Source organism: Ips typographus, linkage group LG1, assembly GCF_016097725.1.
Source record: "Ips typographus isolate SLU linkage group LG1, UJ_Ityp_2.0, whole genome shotgun sequence".
Lineage (NCBI taxonomy): Eukaryota > Metazoa > Arthropoda > Insecta > Coleoptera > Curculionidae > Ips > Ips typographus.
Genome location: NC_138422.1, coordinates 4,442,347 through 4,461,015, shown reverse-complemented (window position 1 = coordinate 4,461,015; position 18,669 = coordinate 4,442,347). Strand labels below are relative to the sequence as shown.

Here is an 18,669-nt window from a genome sequence, read left to right as displayed (position 1 = left end):
TTACATAAATAGCTATTATATAACTCTTTCCTATACCTAACTTTAATGGTTGAGGTGGTTTTGAAAACATTTTAAATCGATAGATTTTTCACTTCTGTTCTAGAAACTTCTAAGGTAGGACCAATTAATCACCCTGTATATTTATAATAAAATCCCAGTGAAATTCTACTAATTTTCAACGTTATAGTTTAATTATATTTGCATATTTGAACACCTCAAACATATCTATTTGCCAAAAGCAATAGGGTTTTGATAAAACGTTTCGTTATGGATATAAAATCTTATATCCTTCCATAAAAATAAGATAAGGTGTTGTTAAATATAGTGATTTGTCATTTGTGGAAATTTAGCTGTACAGGGTGAGCCAAATTGAACGCTTTTGAAATGATTGCAGTGTGTTACAGAATACATCTCATAAAGTTAGAGAGCTCAATATTCTTTAGCAAAAATACTATTTCTTATTATCCAATCACCGTTGGTCGGCTTATAATAAGTTGATACAATAAAACACAGACATTTTGTAAAATTTAGCGATATAACGTGACACTTGACAAAGACATGTGTCATCTTTCAACAACGCCTTCCTATTCTAGTGACCCTAAATTAGCAAAGTTTCATTGGCCGCATTCATAATTCCCGGTTTATACCTCCAAATTAACAATAAAACTAAATTTGAAATAAATAAAACTAATTAAGTCAAATTAATTTTCTTAAAGTTAAAGCTACACGTTTGTATAATATGACATGCTATACTTAAAAATGTACACTATACTAAAGTTATTACATATTTTAAAATTGTAGGTAAAGTGAAAAAATAAAAAAAAATTTATGCACTTTAGGGATTAAAAGTGCACTTTTGAAATTTTTTGACCGTACTTTTTTAGTCCCTAGGTATATAATATACTATTAAAATTTTTCACTTTTCAAAAAAATTGAAAGAATGGGGGGGTACTAGAGAGGCCATTTTTAACCCATTTTGTAGTATTTTTTATGCTTTTTCGAATGGCGTAGGAACGAATTTCCTGCGAATTTAAATAAAAGAGCTACGATTTTTCAAAAAGTCAAGAAATTCAATTTTTGTCAAAAGTGCAATTTTGGCTAATTTTTATTTTGCTCTATAAGGGTTCCAATGCACAGCAAAGAGCATATTTATACAAAAGAACCTTAAATTAGGTGAAATAAGCACAAAAAAACACTTTAAAATTTTTCACTTTTCAAAAAAATTGAAAGAATGGGGGGGTACTAGAGAGGTTTTTTAGGTACTTTTTGAAATTTAATATCTCGGTAACGGGAGGAGCTACAGAGGCCATTTTTAACCCATTTTGTAGTATTTAATATGCTTTTTCGAATGGCGTAGGAACGAATTTCCTGCGAATTTAAATAAAAGAGCTACGATTTTTTAAAAAGTCAAAAAATTCAATTTTTGTCAAAAGTGCAATTTTGGCAAATTTTTATTTTGCTCTATAAGGGTTCCAATGCACAGCAAAGAGCATATTTATACAAAAGAACCTTAAATTAGGTGAAATAAGTACAAAAAAAGCATTTTAAAAATTTTTCACTTTTTAAAAAAATTGAAAGAATGGGGGGGTACTAGAGAGGTTTTTAGGTACTTTTTGAAATTCAGTATCTCGGTAGCGGGAGGAGCTACAGAGGCCATTTTTAACCCATTTTGTAGTATTTTTTATGCTTTTTCGAATGGCGTAGGAACGAATTTCCTGCGAATTTAAATAAAAGAGCTACGATTTTTCAAAAAGTCAAAAAATTCAATTTTTGTCAAAAGTACAATTTTGGCAAATTTTTATTTTGCTCTATAAGGGTTCCAATGCACAGCAAAGAGCATATTTATACAAAAGAACCTTAAATTAGGTGAAATAAGCACAAAAAAAGTATTTTAAAATTTTTCACTTTTTAAAAAAATTGAAAGAATGAAGGGGTAGTAGAGAGGTTTTTAGGTACTTTTTGAAATTCAATATCTCGGTAGCGGGAGGAGCTACAGAGGAGAGGAGCTAAACATATAAATTTATTACTAAAAACAAAATTAGACTTGTGTGCATGCCAGATTTATGGCTAATCAAAGATTTGTTCTTCAACCAACTTTTTAAATTCAATATTTAATCATCTTTTGAGAGAATGTTGCCTCGAACGATACCGTGGTGGCAACACTGACTTCTTACGAAATTGAAGAAGTTCACCATTGAGATGACTAGACGGCTTTACCGCTGACCGTTATAGATTATGATCTATGTTTATAGGTTTTCTATGCTCCTAGCTGTAGAAGAATCTCGAAAGTAGGTTGGTAGGTAGGTTTAACTTTAACTGGTTCCTGACCGTTAATTGGCTTTCATTTATGGGATACCAGAAGAAGTAATGTTTGAACGTATAGTGTGTTTACAAAAGAAAAACCTAGGTTATAGATCTTTTGTTAGGTGATAATTTTTAGAAAAATGTAGGTAGTTCTAAACTGGCTACATTTTATGAGTGCATACTAAATAATCTATGAGTTTTTGGATTTCGTAATTGGTCACCATTCTGGAACCGTTCAGTAAAGTAAAAAATAACTTCAAATTTCATTGCGTACTAATTGAGCAAGCTGTAGTATATCATACAAATAAATAATAGAAATCTGACTTTTTCGGTTTTCGTCGGATATCTCCGGATGTAATGAAAGTTTTTTGTTTTTTTATCAAATTATTTAGCAATAAAATGCGCAACTTTACCTCCTTTTAAATAAAGCTCTATCAACTATAGTTTCTGAGATAGCAATGCTATTGCATCGAATTTGTAACACCATGTAGTACTAAAACACAAAGACGTGACAGAAGTTTCTAAAACCTCACAACAAGACAGGTATAGTAAAATCCTCATATTATCACGCACCCCTTTCATTTTTCGCAATTTTGTAAATGTGAAAATAATGCGACAAATGGTATTTATATGTATGGTATTTATACGGACACTGTCTATTATAATAATAACAATGTCATCCTTGTGTAGCTTAATTGGTACAACGCGACAGATGAAAGACGTTACATGGAACCTTTAGAAAAAAAAGTGAAATTTTAATGATTTTGTTATAATGGTTTATAAAAACTGAATATTAGGCAATAATAACATCTGTTGGGACATCAAAATCCTCAACTAAAAACATTTTTCACTTTTCAACGGTATGTCCTTTATTAGGTGCCAGATTTAAATTTCACGAAACGCATATCCAGTAAACACTACGCTTTGTAACATTTGTTAGTAATAATTATGATATTCTAACGAGCTGCAAATGTAAATAATTGTTCTTTAGTACCAATTAAATAATTAGTTGCAATTTACATTTCACAATCTTTATTTACAAAATAAACGTGCTATTAGTACTGTTATTTATTCGTATTTCATCGATGAACTTTGCTTAAATCACATTTCTTTGTTTCAGGTATGTTGACTAATTTTTGTCAGAAAAGAGTTGAGAACAAAAAGCTAATCTTACAAACAATAACGAACGTAAGTATAATTTCTATGGTATAAACTATCAATCATCCGTTCTAGTTTTATAACAATAACCTTTTACAAGGCATTATCGTAACAAATCTACAATTGCATTGAAGTTTGATGGGAATTTTGGTTCCTTAGTATCCTAAAGTATCATATTATTTTCCGTTTATGCACATAATGTATTATTTGTTCATCGGAAATAAACAAACTAAAAAATCAGGCTTCTACGCATTACAAAGTAGTACAAACGCCACATGTCCATCTTTAGCTGGTATTGTTTTTAAGTTTGACGTCATTCGATGAGAAAAAAGGAAATGGTGGTGTGATGATAAGGAAATGATATGAGTTTGTGGTTTCCTTGTGTTGACGAAATAAACGGTATGACGACTACAATGTTACTCATTAACAATTCAAATCTTGTTAGTCTAAACCAGCACGACATAAACCGGATCATATTTGAAGGAAGGTTACACGGTTAAAAACCAACGCCCAGTGAATATGTGCAGCAGCAAAACGTTTATCCAATTTACTTGATCCGGTATTTACATTTAACATGTAGATGTACTTCTTATCGCTTGCATAAAGTAGTATTTCACAGCTGTTGAGCAAGAGTAGAGAAGTGAAAATACTTTAAAGTGGGTAACTCATCGATTTAATGTGTAGGGTGTGTTAATTATCTAGGATATATTTGAACAAGCAATCTTTCATGGAAAATGGAAATAGAACAGATACAAACGTATTTGTTTAGTGCAGGTTAATTACTAAACTTTTGAACACAATATTAAGGTATGGTAATTTTGGAAATACATACCTATATCAGATATGAATTCCAAAGTTGTACTTTACACGTTCTTTACAAAAGTTTAATATACATTTTAAACAAATATAATGAAAATAAGGAGATCAACATTACCTAGACTCAAAAATCCCTGTAAGTTGCAATAAAACCATATAAAATTAGTTTTTTTATTAAAATCTGTTAACACAGAACCAACAAATTTATTAAGTACTTGTAATGTAATGTAAAATACATAACTGATGGTAAGGATACAATATGCCATTTGGAAATCACTGTTTGTAGTTTGTGATTGTCAAGAAAAACACCAAGCAGGTTACAAACAAGGTTAAAAGCTCCCGACTTCTACCCAATTTCATATTACCAACAGTGGTATGATTTCTGCAAATTATACACATGTAGACTTACCATGATATATAATGAACATTGCTTCTATTTGGAGACCTATTAAATGCAACAAATATTCTTTTTTGTCTGCGGTTAATTATTAACTCTGAAAATGGCCTGCTCTATTAGTAGAGCAGGCCTTACCCTTTGAAGGTCGAAATAAAGTATTGTGGAGACGACTGCATGTCATTCCCTTCCTTTTGTACTTGTACAACTCCACTGAAAGAATATGGACTACTACTTCTTTTTACCAAACAAAATGTTCGGTTATTTAATTACCGGTAAGTCTGAGGCAAAAAACCTTAAATTGAAATCTGAACATTTGGACTAACTTGTTTAGCTGCTTTTAAGAACTCGAAAATAAATTTATTAGTATATTACATAACAAGGTTTCTAAGAAGCATTTTGCACTTGACAAATAACCTATTTTGACAAAATATCTTTAATGTCACTTATGTTGAACACTTATTACGAAAACAAACGTGCAGGCAGAGATACATAGCAAATTCTCCAACTGTTATTCTAGCGCTGATAGATAGAGAACATATAGGAAAAAATTGTAAAGTTTTGGACAAAAATAGAAACTTTTTGGAAGCAAATTATTCTTTATTTCTTGGTAAATTTAGGAAATTCAAAAATTGTGAGGCTTTAATTCTTTAAATTAATCAGAGAGAAATCTTTGATCCATCATATTTGTGTGTTTTTCGCTTTTAAAATAGTAACCTGATATGAATCTGACATGGGCATAACATTACTAATTCTGTAATTTAAAATATTTACTATACGTACTTGCTCACAATTAGATTCAAAGAAATAGATTAGGAAGCTTCATAATATATCATGATTAAATAAAAGTCCAGCTTACAGGACACTCCTCACGCTTTCGCTGTTTGCCAGTTAATATAGACAAGTTAAACCCACCCCAATAAAACCGCTAATATTTTCTAAGAAAAATACACCTAAAATGGTAAACAAGTTGTTTTTCTTAAAATTCGTTTTAAGTTCAATAATAATCGTTAATTAATTCAATCAAAACCGCTAAAAGTTAAAATAATGCAACATAAAACTAATATTAACTGCTGGACGGTCGACGTTTATATTTGAATCAATAGTATATTTCATTAAGAGTACAAAAATACAGGTTTTTCCTTGCGCGTATGTCCAATTCAGGTGTGAGGCAAAGCCGAACAAGCACGGAAAACCTATTTTTGGACGAATTATGAACGATATTTTTCATTACACTTTTTTAAAAACAAAAGCATTAAAACCAGACTTGAGAAAAAATTACATGATTGACACCTAACTGATCATTTCTATGACTAGCTTAAAGTAGTTCAAAGGTGATTTAATTGTTGTAAGTTATCACTGTCACAAAACGGACGCACAGAAAAACGCGTTTTTTATTACTCTTAATAGAGATGATAATACAGTGTTTTCAAAGAAGTATAATGAAAAAAGAATTATGAAGGTTCCTAAACGCCTATGGCGTTTTTCTTTCAACCAAACCTCTTACCGTTTTCAAAATCCCCATAGTGGCCCTACTCATACCGTATACAGAATAAATGAAAAACACCCAATGTTACTCGTATTTAGAATTTTTTACCGGATGTATGGAAAACAACCAGTATTTGTCAATTAAAAGATCAGACATATCGAATTGCAAATGTTTTTCTCATTACTATTCTTTCTGCCAGTCAGATGACTAAGATGCCTCTAATTAACTGTTTACAATCAGCTACCTTAGTCACAACAGTACTTATACTTTATGAAACGTTATACGTTTTTTTTCCACACACTCACTTATGAATAAGTCAGCGGAATTCTTTGAATGTAACCGATCGAATGTAATGACACCTTGCTTCTTAAAACTTAAAACTTGCAACATTGATCTGAAATTCTTTTTAGGACAGTGAACTTCACTGCCGTTGAAACTTTGTTTTAAATCCTTACGTTATACGCGTAAACATATTACTTAAAGGACATCTATCTAGTGACTAATTTGCTGCAATGACAACATAATAAATGACTATATTTATAGAGGTGTTATATCATCTTCACACCTTGTAGTCACCAAAGGCAACATTTTGATGCTACCCACGTTACTAATGAGTGTTGTACAAGGGTAAACCACTGCAGGTCAAATAAGCATTTTAAAACATGAAAGTTGGTGAAATTGTGTAGTTATTGTACATACATGACTGACTTTTTAGAATTGTTGCAAAATTATACGTTAAATTTATAAACAAAGTTGGACGATTTAATCAAAAGAACTAGAATTAAATCTCTCCCAATAAGCATTGATTTTCAGCTCACTTGAACTGGAAATGAACGAAGGATTTTCTTTTTACCTCTGTAATTATCAGCTTGTTCTTGCTAGTTAGTACTGATCAATAATTGCAGATTGCTACAGTGCAATTATTGGAACAAAGTAATTGTAGAGCTGTAGCGATTAAGAAGCCAAATAAGGTTTTGACTTGCAAATTATATTATTCTTTATAATTGATGAATGATCACAATCATCTAAGTTAGTATTATATTTTTATTTATTGCTGATTATTTGCGCAGATGCGCTTTAGACTTGGTCTCTTACAAATACGAGATGTCACATAGAAATAATTTTTTATATCTTGAAAGCAGGTTGTGTAGCAAAACAATGTCTTGAAAATAGCAGTTTTTAAGAAATAAAAATATTAAAATTTCTATTATTATGAGTAAAAGTGACACTTTATGTAAAAACTGTTACTAAAATTGATGTTATAAGACGTTTGAAAATATTTGTTTTCTAATATTTATTAAGGAAGGCATACACAGAATATTCTAGAATAGTTATTGTATTGATTAGCTTCTTTGATGATATTTTTGGTTATATTATTCGTAATGTTATTTTATGTAAAAACATAATCTTCAGAAATGTCATGGTTTTTCTTAACAGAATGCCTTAAAATTACATAATCATTAACAATGGGGTGATTACTAAGACACCCTGTATGTACCTAAAACTTAAATTTTGATTGCTTCTGAAATACCAAGTCGATTGGGAAAGAAACAAGTATTTTTTTAAATAGTAATTTCTCACCAGTAGTTTAACGATACTTTGGGTGATGCATTAATTTCTTAAAGCAGTGTAAAACTTGATCAAAGTTTTTAATGAACTGCATGAAAAGTTTCTATGCTTTTCGCCTCAAAGAACTAACGTCTCGATCAACGTATTATGGTTATATTGGTCTCAAATATAGCCAAGAGCTATCCGTATTTGATCACCCAATACACTTCCTTTTACAACCATAGAAAACGATACACCATTTACTGTGCATGCTCACCTTGGTGAAACTGCGTTTCTATCAATACCATTATGCTATTGACCATCAGCTTTTATCTAAGGGAATCCTTGTGGGTGTTGCACAACCAAGCAGCAGAATGTATTCGTAAATATACTTCTTTTTTCGCTTTGCATTGTGTCGCCCGAGAATGCCGCTTCTTTCCACGCCTTTATTTGGTATTTAGTTATCTTGTCAGGTGGTGTTAACGTTTCCTCTGCGAATCGCTTGTGTATCTTTTCGCCTTTTCCGTGGAATGCTCGCTAAAGGTGATGGAAGTACGACCTTTCAGTTTGCGACCTTTACATGTTCAGCTGCATATCCTGCTCCATAAAAGTGCTAATTTTACGAGATGACAATTCAAAAGGTGTCTTGGTTAGTGCGTATCATTAAAATTAAGAAAATTATAAGCGTCTTTCATGTTCAAAAAATCTCGTGTCTTGATTGTCTTATAAGGAGCGTTATCAAGCATTTTTGACTGTGTTGATAATAATCAGATATAAGGTAATTGTATCTATTTCCGGGCAGTAATTTCTTTGTTATCAAGTTATAAGGCTCGTATATACAGGATGGTTCAAATAAGCGAATTACTCACGATTTTCTGGATAAGTGCACGAAAATGTTGCTCAAATTAGGATTTTGTGCTCGATTTGAGGGACGGCCAATCAAGACCGCTAGAGCAAAAACAGTTGAGGATCGATATAAACATTTTACATCAAGTAGGCCTAAAATTTGACGTAGATTCCAAAAATCAAATAAAAAATGGGTCATCCCATTTAAGAAATTTTAAGTTTGAGTTCTTGCTTAAATTTGCGACAATAAACCAAACACCAGCTCGATGTGTAAGTTTTTTTTCAACATTAATTTTTTTAAACTGAAAACAGCTGAATATCGACATGTTACACGAAAAATAGCCAGAAATTTACGTAGAATCCACAAAAAATTAAGGTTCTTATTTGAAAATGTCAACTGGAAGGTCGTATCTCAATTTTGGGTCACCCTGTATATTTAATTTTTTTTCTCAAAAAATGCGCGTTTAAAAATAATAACATATGTGTCCGAGCATTTTTCTGAAAGATAATTCCCTGAATTTTGATCACACTGAATATTCGTCTATAAGGCCTGAAAATGTCAGATTTTTTGTTTCATTTTTTCATCAACAGGGTGACTTTTTTAATTTAATCCTAAAGTTGATTTTAAACAACATGGAAATTATCACAGTGAAGCTCCTCTGACAAACTGATCTAATTGAAACTTGGCACATTAGTACAGCATGCTTTCCTCTCTACTAATGCTGAAAATTTCAGTTTTCTACCTCTACCGAAACTGAACAAATTTTGGCTACAGGGTGTCGTGAGCCAAAGTTGTAACAATGTATTCTACAATGTAAATTTAGCAGTGTTCACCTTAGTTACCGGTTTTATAGTAACGAATCCATGTGCGTATGAATCTAACGGATTTATGTAAACAATAAATGCAAATTTCATTTCACACGCTCTTAAATTTGCAATATTTGTATTACCACTCAGTTTCTTGGTCAAGTGCAACAATGCATTGTAAAGGTCAGATTTACCGTTTTTTCCTTGTAATACCACATTTCTTCCATTCTTTCTAATACATAATGAAACTAATTATTCTTTCATAATATGTAAATTTAAATACACTAGTATATTTGCATTTTTGGACATAACTTAACAATTATTTATTACATGTCTCACCAATCCCTTAATGCAATTAATTGCTTAGTGAACAACCTGTCACTTACGCAATCATTTTTAAACCATGACCGGTCAGTTAAATTATTACAGTGTTAATGACATGAAAACCTAACTAGAAGATGATTTGCTTTTATTAAACGTAATTAAACAGAAAACGATTCCAAGTTTAAATCAATCGGTGTTTGAACTAAATGGTTTAATAACCGACTGAATGTAATTATGATCAAATGGTGCAACAATAACTGTTAAACAATGCAAACTAATGATTTGCTTTGATTAACTAATAGTTTTTGTTGTTTTTAATTATTCACGCAGGATCGCATAACAACAGAACATTGCACTTTGTATACGGATAGCTTTACGGAAGTTATGAGTCCGTGACTTTTAACTTTATCTGTTAAGTGGGTGGTGGTGTTTCCTTCCTTTTCACCTAACGATGTGTTGTTAATATGATATGATAAAGTAAGTATTGTGTATGTTTGTTTTTAACCTTTCGACGGGCGTTCATCGGTTATAAAATGAAAATAGCTGCGGATAACAAAAAAATTATGCTTTGTGCCAAGTGTCAATAAATTTATAAATTATACTAAAAAACTTTTAAAAAAAAGTCATTACAAAATTATGATATTCCAATGCCATTAATTTTAGTAGTTTGTAAATTATACCAGTAATGATAACAATTATTACTGTTAGTAAATATCTGCTCGGTTATTTTCTACATTTAACTTTCAACGTGTTTACAAAAACTTAAGCATCATTCACATAAACTTTATATCTATTGCAACGGTAAGGTATGTGTTCTGCTAAAGCTTAGGTACACTATAAACTAATGTAATACTACTATGAATAACCATCATGCATCAGTAATCAGGATGGCAAATAACATCTTATTGACACTGTGTTGCCAATTTCTGTTAGTTGCCAAATTCCGGCTATTCAACTTTGAAAAATAATAACTACTCCACCTACCAAATTAAAAACAGAATATTTGATTCAAAGAAAATATTAATTTTACAAGAGAAAACATTAAGCGGTAATATCGGTAGACCGTATAATTTATCGTTTCCTTTTTAAAAGGATATTGGACATTTATCCTCCGACTTTAACGTTTAACTATAATGACACGGGGCCAGAATTAATAGTCCATGTAAGATAGGATTTAATTAGTTAAGCTTGATACAAAAGATGATATCGTTTCTCATTTGCTTTCATGCGAATGGCGGCCGATCCTGTCTCAATAGTTTCCAGTCATCAAACCTATCAGATTACTTGCAAATACGATTTCATACTACCACTTCATACTAAATTTACTTAGAAAGGAGCTTTTGCTTGCTTATGCAAAAAAAAACGAAGATTTTGCCGGGCAAAATGTTCCAAGATTTCACGGTGAAGCAAAAACGGTCTTGTTCAGCACGATTACAATTAATTCGAGATTTCCTCACAATGGTTTCTTAACTAATTCCATTTCAATAACTAATGATGTCGATCTTACTTTTAAAATGTAACTCGAGCAGTGTTAAGAGAAGTTTAGGTTCTCGTTAACATTTGCAAGCTACACTTTATACACCAATTAATTATTGCTAAAATAATTTCTTTTAATTATCAACGTCGGTAGTTTCTCTTTGTAATTTTTCAAAAGATGCAATGTTTTCTTTTCAGTGAGCACGATTTCTTAATTAATAACGCTAGAAAAGGTTATTGAAAGTATAGTCTCGGAAATGAACAAAAAAATGTTTACTTGACCGTGACCTAAGTTCATCACGGTATTTAATCTAATCTTTTTCTAATTTGGGACAAAACAAACTTAGTTTACCTATTGATAACTGATATCTGTAACCTGCTAATTGAGACCCTGAAAATATGATAATAATTATTATAATAGAAATAAATTGGAACTGGTATCCTGTATTCAAATTCTTTTATTAGCACATATACGAGAGCAAATATAACGAGCAATGGTTTCAATTTTTGTATCTTCCTTGACATACATTGTCTTATAATTGATCATATTATCCGATATAATTTATGCTCATTATAAAAAATGGAACGTATTAATATTTTAATATATTTTTTTTTTCGAGTGGTGGTTTTATTATATTGACTTATTTTGATAATGTTTTCATGGTTAAAAATATATTATTTTCACCATGACAAAGACATAAATACGTTTTATTTAGAAAGACTGAATAAGATTTTAGTTTTGAAAATATAGAGTTTTTTTTATTTCGTTCGTTTCATTATTTCTAAGATTTTTAAAGTAAACAATATTAAATTTACTTTGACAAACTCAGTTCTTCAAACAAAAATGTATTTTTTATAAAATCGTGTTATATTTGCTGTACTTTTGTCATCAAAAAAGTGAATTTTAACGCATGCAAACAGTCATTTTTTCTACGAATGACCGCATAGAAGACACTTTGCTCACGCTTTTACATATGATATGCAAAGTAGCATTTTTCCGCACACTATGCGGGAAAAAATGCAAATGTATAGTTATTTCATTCGTAGAAAAAATATTGTTCCTAACACATGTTTTTTTATCAAAAATAATTATTCCTTATCATTAAACAAACTTTTATTTTCTTTTTAAAAATCCAACCTTGACCGCATTTTTACGTTTATTTTTGTTCAATGTGATCCTTTAAGTAAATTCTGTTGATAAGATAATCTGTTGATTGGACACAGTTCATAAAAACAGTCTTAATCTTTTTATACATGTTTTAAACTGCTTGTTGAAACTATTTTGTTGTCTAGAATATTTTTTTTAGATTGCTCTCTGTATACGATTTGTTATTTACTTATTTATAGTAAGTTTTGGACTTGGATTCAACTCCAAGTACTAGCAATGACTGCATCAGTCTCAAAGAAAAGCTGTTGAACTGGTTAACGATCCTAGTATCTCGCAGTCGTACAGTTCAAGCAAGGTGTTAAATTTCTTAAAATACCACTAGACTAGGCTAGGCTGCAAAATTGTTTAGAATAGGCACATACAGGAAACTGTTAGAAAAGCCCCAAGTCTTAATGCTTTATAGAAGAACTTAGCGGGAAAGACCTTAAGTTACAACCCAACCCAACAGATGAAGATTAGGTCGTGCAGCTCTGTTCCATGTCGGTGAAGGTCACCAGGTGTGGAGGGTTCTGGATTTCTCCGCAGGAGCACTGACTTTTTGGCACTTTTTTCCTCTGGCAGCATTTCCCATGTTTTCAAGTTTAGAATGATTGATTAACTCGCAGCGGTAATGAAACTCATCTAAACCTGGCTCTTTTACATGGAACGATGCTGAAAGCATCTCGATTCGTTCTGGATAAGAACGGCGTTGAGGGGAAATGCTAATAGGTAGGAGACAGCACACGTTATTGGACCAGTGAATCCATCACTTGCCGTATGGAAGAACACACCATCAAATGACATGCGAATGAGTCAAATACATATGAGGCAATATTAAGCAATGGGCAAATGCTTCAGAGTATCTTGCACACGAAAAATCCCGCAATATCCATAACAACACCAGCAAAACAGGATATTGCAATTTTGTTCGCTAGTCAATCATCCAAAATACTGCTTAGTTAGTAAAATCTGTTTCTAATTTTGGGGATTACACCTTCACATTCCAGCTCAAATTGATTTAGAAGAAAGAATCATCTCATCTGTTTGGCGTACTCCAAACATTTTCTTGAAGGTGGGGAAGAAAACCGGGGAAAGAATAAAGAATTTGTAGCATTGAGGCAAAATAAAACTACATATATTTGACGTCACTTAAAGTTTGGTCACCTGATCACTTATTAGAAAGTTTGAATGATGTCTTGTGACCAACCGTTGAATTACGTCGCAGCAACTTTTGGCACATGCCACTTACAAAGTGTTTGCCATCCTCCGCTATCTCGTTGGATCTCTCTTGCAATGACATCTCACAGTACAAAATTCTTTTATATACTATATTGCTTAAAAATATTGGGAAAGTCACTAAAGTGCTGTGGCCAGTAAAATCAAAAAATATTTTGGTTACTCGCATTCAGGAGCTGTGCAACTTTGCAAAGCAAGTTGTAGACGCAGTAACTTGGAGAAATTGGTTAAGTGAGGCTCTGGCGTAGTGGCATGCCTAGAATACCTAGTTACCTGCTAGCTCGTACTGTGTGAGGCATAACGTACTTATTACTAGTATTAATACAGCAGTTTTTTTGGTTCCTAAAGATTTTGGACCGTAAGGTTTGAAAACGATCCTTCCAGCCTATTTGAAACAGATACATTTGCAGATGTAATTAAAAGTGTAATAAGAGATTCATCAAGGCTGCGATATATTGCTTAAAGCCATCTAAAACCTTCTTTAAGATCTATGTCATGACTTAGCTAAAACGTAATATTTGTAAGACGAAATAAGCATTTTTGTGCTATGATTCCAAAGAATCATCTATCAAACTTACCTTAAATGTACTGTTCATGTGCGTGAATGTCATACTCATAATGTTATAAATGCAAGATTTGTTTTAATAACTTTAACTTAAGCTTGGGTATAACGTACATATGTTTAGGATTTTAACAACATCAATCTACAAAAACGGTAAACTAATCTCAACAGCAAACTAATCGACCTGTTTAAAAAGAATTACGTCAACATTTTAGTAGCACAAATAAGCATATTGCTTATAGGCGCGGTTACAGCTTCAAACAAAACCAGATTAAAATTAAACCGTTTTTTTTTCTGATGTTTTGTGGTTGTGGTTCCCGATCGACCTAAACTTGAACACTTGTATAACTGAAGTTACTAAAGTGAACCAAGTAATTACGGTGTGTTAATCGTTTCCATTTCGATTCGCCTTTTTTGCGATACTGATGTACTGAGAAAAGTTTATGGATTCACATACCAACAAGACATAATTACAGCAGATAGTAAATCAAGATGAACCATGCTTCAATGTGTCAGTAAACTAGGTAAAAGTAAATTCAGTTATTATAAAAAAAAAGAAAAAACGTGCTAGGTAATTAATTTAAAATTCTAATCGATTTCGTGTTACTTTCAATACGTAAAATCACTATACTAATTATGGTGGCTGGCTAATAATTATACTTTCATCACATTTCCAAATCCGTTTTCGTACCAACTCTATTATGTGCAAAACCATTATTATAAGGTTTTTAAAGTAAATGCGTGTTTGATAAAGCAAACATATTCTGAAATTAGTTTAAAAAATGGAAGCAAATAAATTAATTATTTAATCCGTTGCCTGAATAAACTTGATTTATCGTTAATATTTTGGTAGTTAATTATGGTAATATTATCGATGTTAATAGTTGTTCACAGAAATAAATCATGGCAAGGATTAATTAGCTTATGGCGTTTAAAATGTTATACAAATAATGCGAATTTTGTTGTGTAAGGTTATTTGATAAAACTACTGTAGTAAATGTGTATATGGAATTGAAACAGAAAAAGGACGACGTAACAATATAATAGACAGAGGAGTCAATTCCAGAAACGTGATTTTTTCTGTGCGAAAGGCTCCTGAAGGAAAAAAAGATTAGGAAGATTGACTATTGATTTACAAATCTATAACAATATTGATATAATTACGAAAGAGGGGCTATAACGTTTAATGGTTAGACCATCACCGTAATCACCCTGTATAGTGTATTATTTAATCAATGAACCATTAAAGCAAATAGTTATTAACAATTAAAATTTAATTGCATCTATTTCTGCCTGTCTTGTTCGTCTATGTGCCGCGGTAGGTTGTAACCAGTTTTATGTTTTTAATTACCTTTATTACTGCAAATTGTGTGCACGTCTTTTATAATACTTATCAATATTTCCGGACTTAGATCACAGACTGAAAATTCATAAGTAGAACAAAATTGTTGTGAGCATGTTATGATATAGCAAATAGCAATCAATCATTGATAATTATTATTATAAACAACTGACTATATTGCTCCTAAACCCAAGTCAGAAGAAAGCCATTAGAATATTAAAACTAAGATGAAAACAACAAATTTGTAATTAGCGTAACAACCGGTCTAAAATTTGCAATAATACCAATCTATTGATGAGACAACTTTCTTGTAACAATAATATTCCCAGATGTGAAAGTAGTAATATTTATATAATATTTTTAATTGTTGTCTGTGGGTTAAAGTAAATTACCATGGAACATAATAATCCTCATAGTCTAAAGTCAACATACTTGGTCAATAGTGCACTTAAAATTTCTATTACAGACATCTGCAAAACGACATTTGCCACTACAATCCGCGCTATTCCTCGTCAGACTCATTGCTTTCGCAAATTAAACCGCTTCCATTTGTTTTCAATAACAACACACCACAGATGTGTAATGTTGGCTTAGTTTTAATTCCAGCTAATCTAGGGCATGCTCTATTTTAACGAGTATTATATGACCAAAAACACTCGTTAGTATCCAATTAACAGCTTTTCTGACGTCAGTTTGAATTTCAGCATCAATTTTATAGGCGCAAAATGATAAGAAACAACAAAAATATTAGGATTACATCGACTTATTCCGGTTTGGGAAAAGTTTCGATGAGTCACATTACTGGCGTGGTTAGAACCATAAAACATTGTAAACTCTACGAAAACAGTTTTGATTTTCTGACAGTAAATTTAATTAGAGACTATACATATAGAAGTAAGGAAGTCACTTGTCATAATACGGAATGAACATTTTACATTTGTTTATTTAAATATTTCAAGTACGTTTGTTGTTCAATTTTAATCCCCAAATATAACAATAAGTTTTGTTTTTATCAATTCTCAGATAACACTCGAAATGTTTTCACATACTGTGTTTATATTTCAGACTGAATAGTATAACATCAAAATGCTGCAACAAATCCTAAGGAACATGTACGTCGATCCGGAGATTCTGGCGGAACTCGACGACCAACAAAAGCAAACTTTATTCTGCAAAATGCGAGAGGAACAAGTGAGAAGATGGAAGGTTTGGAACGACAAACTAGGAGACGACATACCAAAACCAAAATCAAACAAAAAGAAGTCTGTCAGCTTTTTACACGGTAAGTTTTCCTTCACTCTTTTCTTTAATTTTACAATTAAGATAAAATACAGGAGAAGATGGCGAACCTTGGGTGTGGGTGATGGGTGAACACAAAGATGATAAAACGATTGATGAAATTCTCAACGAAGAAGCCAGAGACAAAGCTCGACAAATCGCTGAACAAGAGACTGAACAACTGAGAAAACAGATGGAAGTTCATCTATCAGAATACATAGATCTAAGCCCAAAAATTGAAGATCTCACCCCATCCACACGTGACTACGAAGATGACATGGATATTTACTGTTCTGTGGATGAACTTCGGGAGAAAATCAATGCAACCAATTTCCAGAAACCTCCCATACCCAAGAAACCCAATTACCAGATCAACTCGTACCAAACCAAGAACAACAAATTCTGTTTTGTTAATACAAGGGAAGTGCTACAGGACATTTCTATCAATGCGCAAGTGGCACAACGAGTGGCTTTGTGGGAGAAGAAAATGGAGGAGAGAACTACGGAGATATTTAAGTCTATTAAGAAGAAACAGGAGTTGGCTGCTAAGGAAGCGGAAGAGGAAGAAAAGAAGAAAGAACAGGAATGGGAAGAACAAGGTTAGTTTACATGTATAACCTGTTTAACATAATTTTGCACCAAGTTTTCGATTTGTTTAAATGGGAAAAAATTGGTTCTAACCTGTGAATTGATTTGAAGCAATAGTTATCATTACGACACTTTAGTCCTATCAGGGAGATATTCTCTAAAAACTGTGTCAAAGCACAAAATAGTATATTAAGTATCAAGAACAGTAAGTAAGCTTTACTGATCGATGACAAAGTTTGAAGGCTGAGCGAAGCAAAGTCTCTAATTTGTCTGAGAGAGTATACAAGACTCCGCCCACACCAATGTTACTAGCATCTGCCTCCACAATGAATTTTTCACCAGGTCGTTGATAAGTTAAGATTGGCGGTGAACAAAGGGCTTTCTTGAGTCTCTTTATGGCTTCTTGGCATATTGGGGTCTATTCGAAGGGCTGGTTATTCTCTGTCAATATGTGCAATGGTCTGGCAAATTTTTTTTAGAACCTAAACAATGCATTATATAACTATCCTACCACTTATAAGTTAAAAGTCCGTTTTGCAGCAATAGTATTCAAAAAGTTATAATGAAAAACTGAAAAAATGTATGATTCAGTAAAATTTTGCTTATGTAATTTTATGGTTACTATTTGTTTCCAGTAAAGTTATATGTATAATTTGAAAATACAATTTTTCAAATTGGATAAAGAATGCTCTGAAATTCCGTAAGGTCTCTAAAATAAGTTTTTTAAGTCTTCCTTTCTTAATCAATATATTTAAGATTAGCAGCACTCTAAAGGTAACATACTACAGTTAGGTCAGTTTTTTTTCTGATTTAGTTAAAAATCAAAAACTTGCTGTTGAATGAACGGATTTGCAAAAATATAACAATTCTAATTTACAGAACGTAAAGCAAAGGCAGCTGAACTACAAATTAGAGAAATAGCTAGAAGAGCCCGAGCAGAACACAGATTAACCTCTACTGTAGAATTAGACATGAATTACAGTCCAATTAACATGGGAGTACCACCTAGCAGGCAGGCAGTGCTAGATTGGTACAGGCAATCTGAGAAATCTCGATTGGCAGGATTAGATGATTCCAATAACGTTGAGCCATGGTTTCACGGTAAGTTTGCCTTAATTTAAAATTTGTGTGCTACATATTGTGCAAAAAAAACTCGTTAAATTTAAGAAACGATTAGCGTTGGTTATGCCTAGATCATGAGAGGTCGTGTAGTCGAATCCTTTCACATCCGTCAATTAGCTTCACTCATCTAAATAAGTGAAATTTTGTTTTTACTTTCTGTTTTGTTAGAAAAAGTGCTATCTGGGAACAATTTAATAATGACAAAGCAAAGATCATGCAGGTAATTTAAACA

The 18,669-nt window shown here is 31.9% G+C and overlaps 1 protein-coding gene across 3 annotated transcripts in view; it reads left to right on the top strand.

Moving 5' to 3' along the window:
* Positions 1 to 18,669, top strand: part of LOC145735049 (SH2 domain-containing protein 4A-like) — a 35,526-nt gene that overhangs the window by 13,241 nt on the left and 3,616 nt on the right. For 2 of the 3 annotated variants that reach the window (XM_081988783.1, XM_081988775.1), the window contains exons 2-4: positions 16,515 to 16,731; positions 16,784 to 17,326; positions 18,195 to 18,416. In XM_081988783.1, the coding sequence (XP_081844909.1) occupies positions 16,536 to 16,731; positions 16,784 to 17,326; positions 18,195 to 18,416 (961 nt within the window). In that variant the 5' untranslated portion in view covers positions 16,515 to 16,535. Of the gene's footprint in view, positions 1 to 3,424; positions 3,493 to 16,514; positions 16,732 to 16,783; positions 17,327 to 18,194; positions 18,417 to 18,669 lie in introns of all 3 variants that reach the window. The other variant, XM_081988782.1, reaches the window with a different exon arrangement.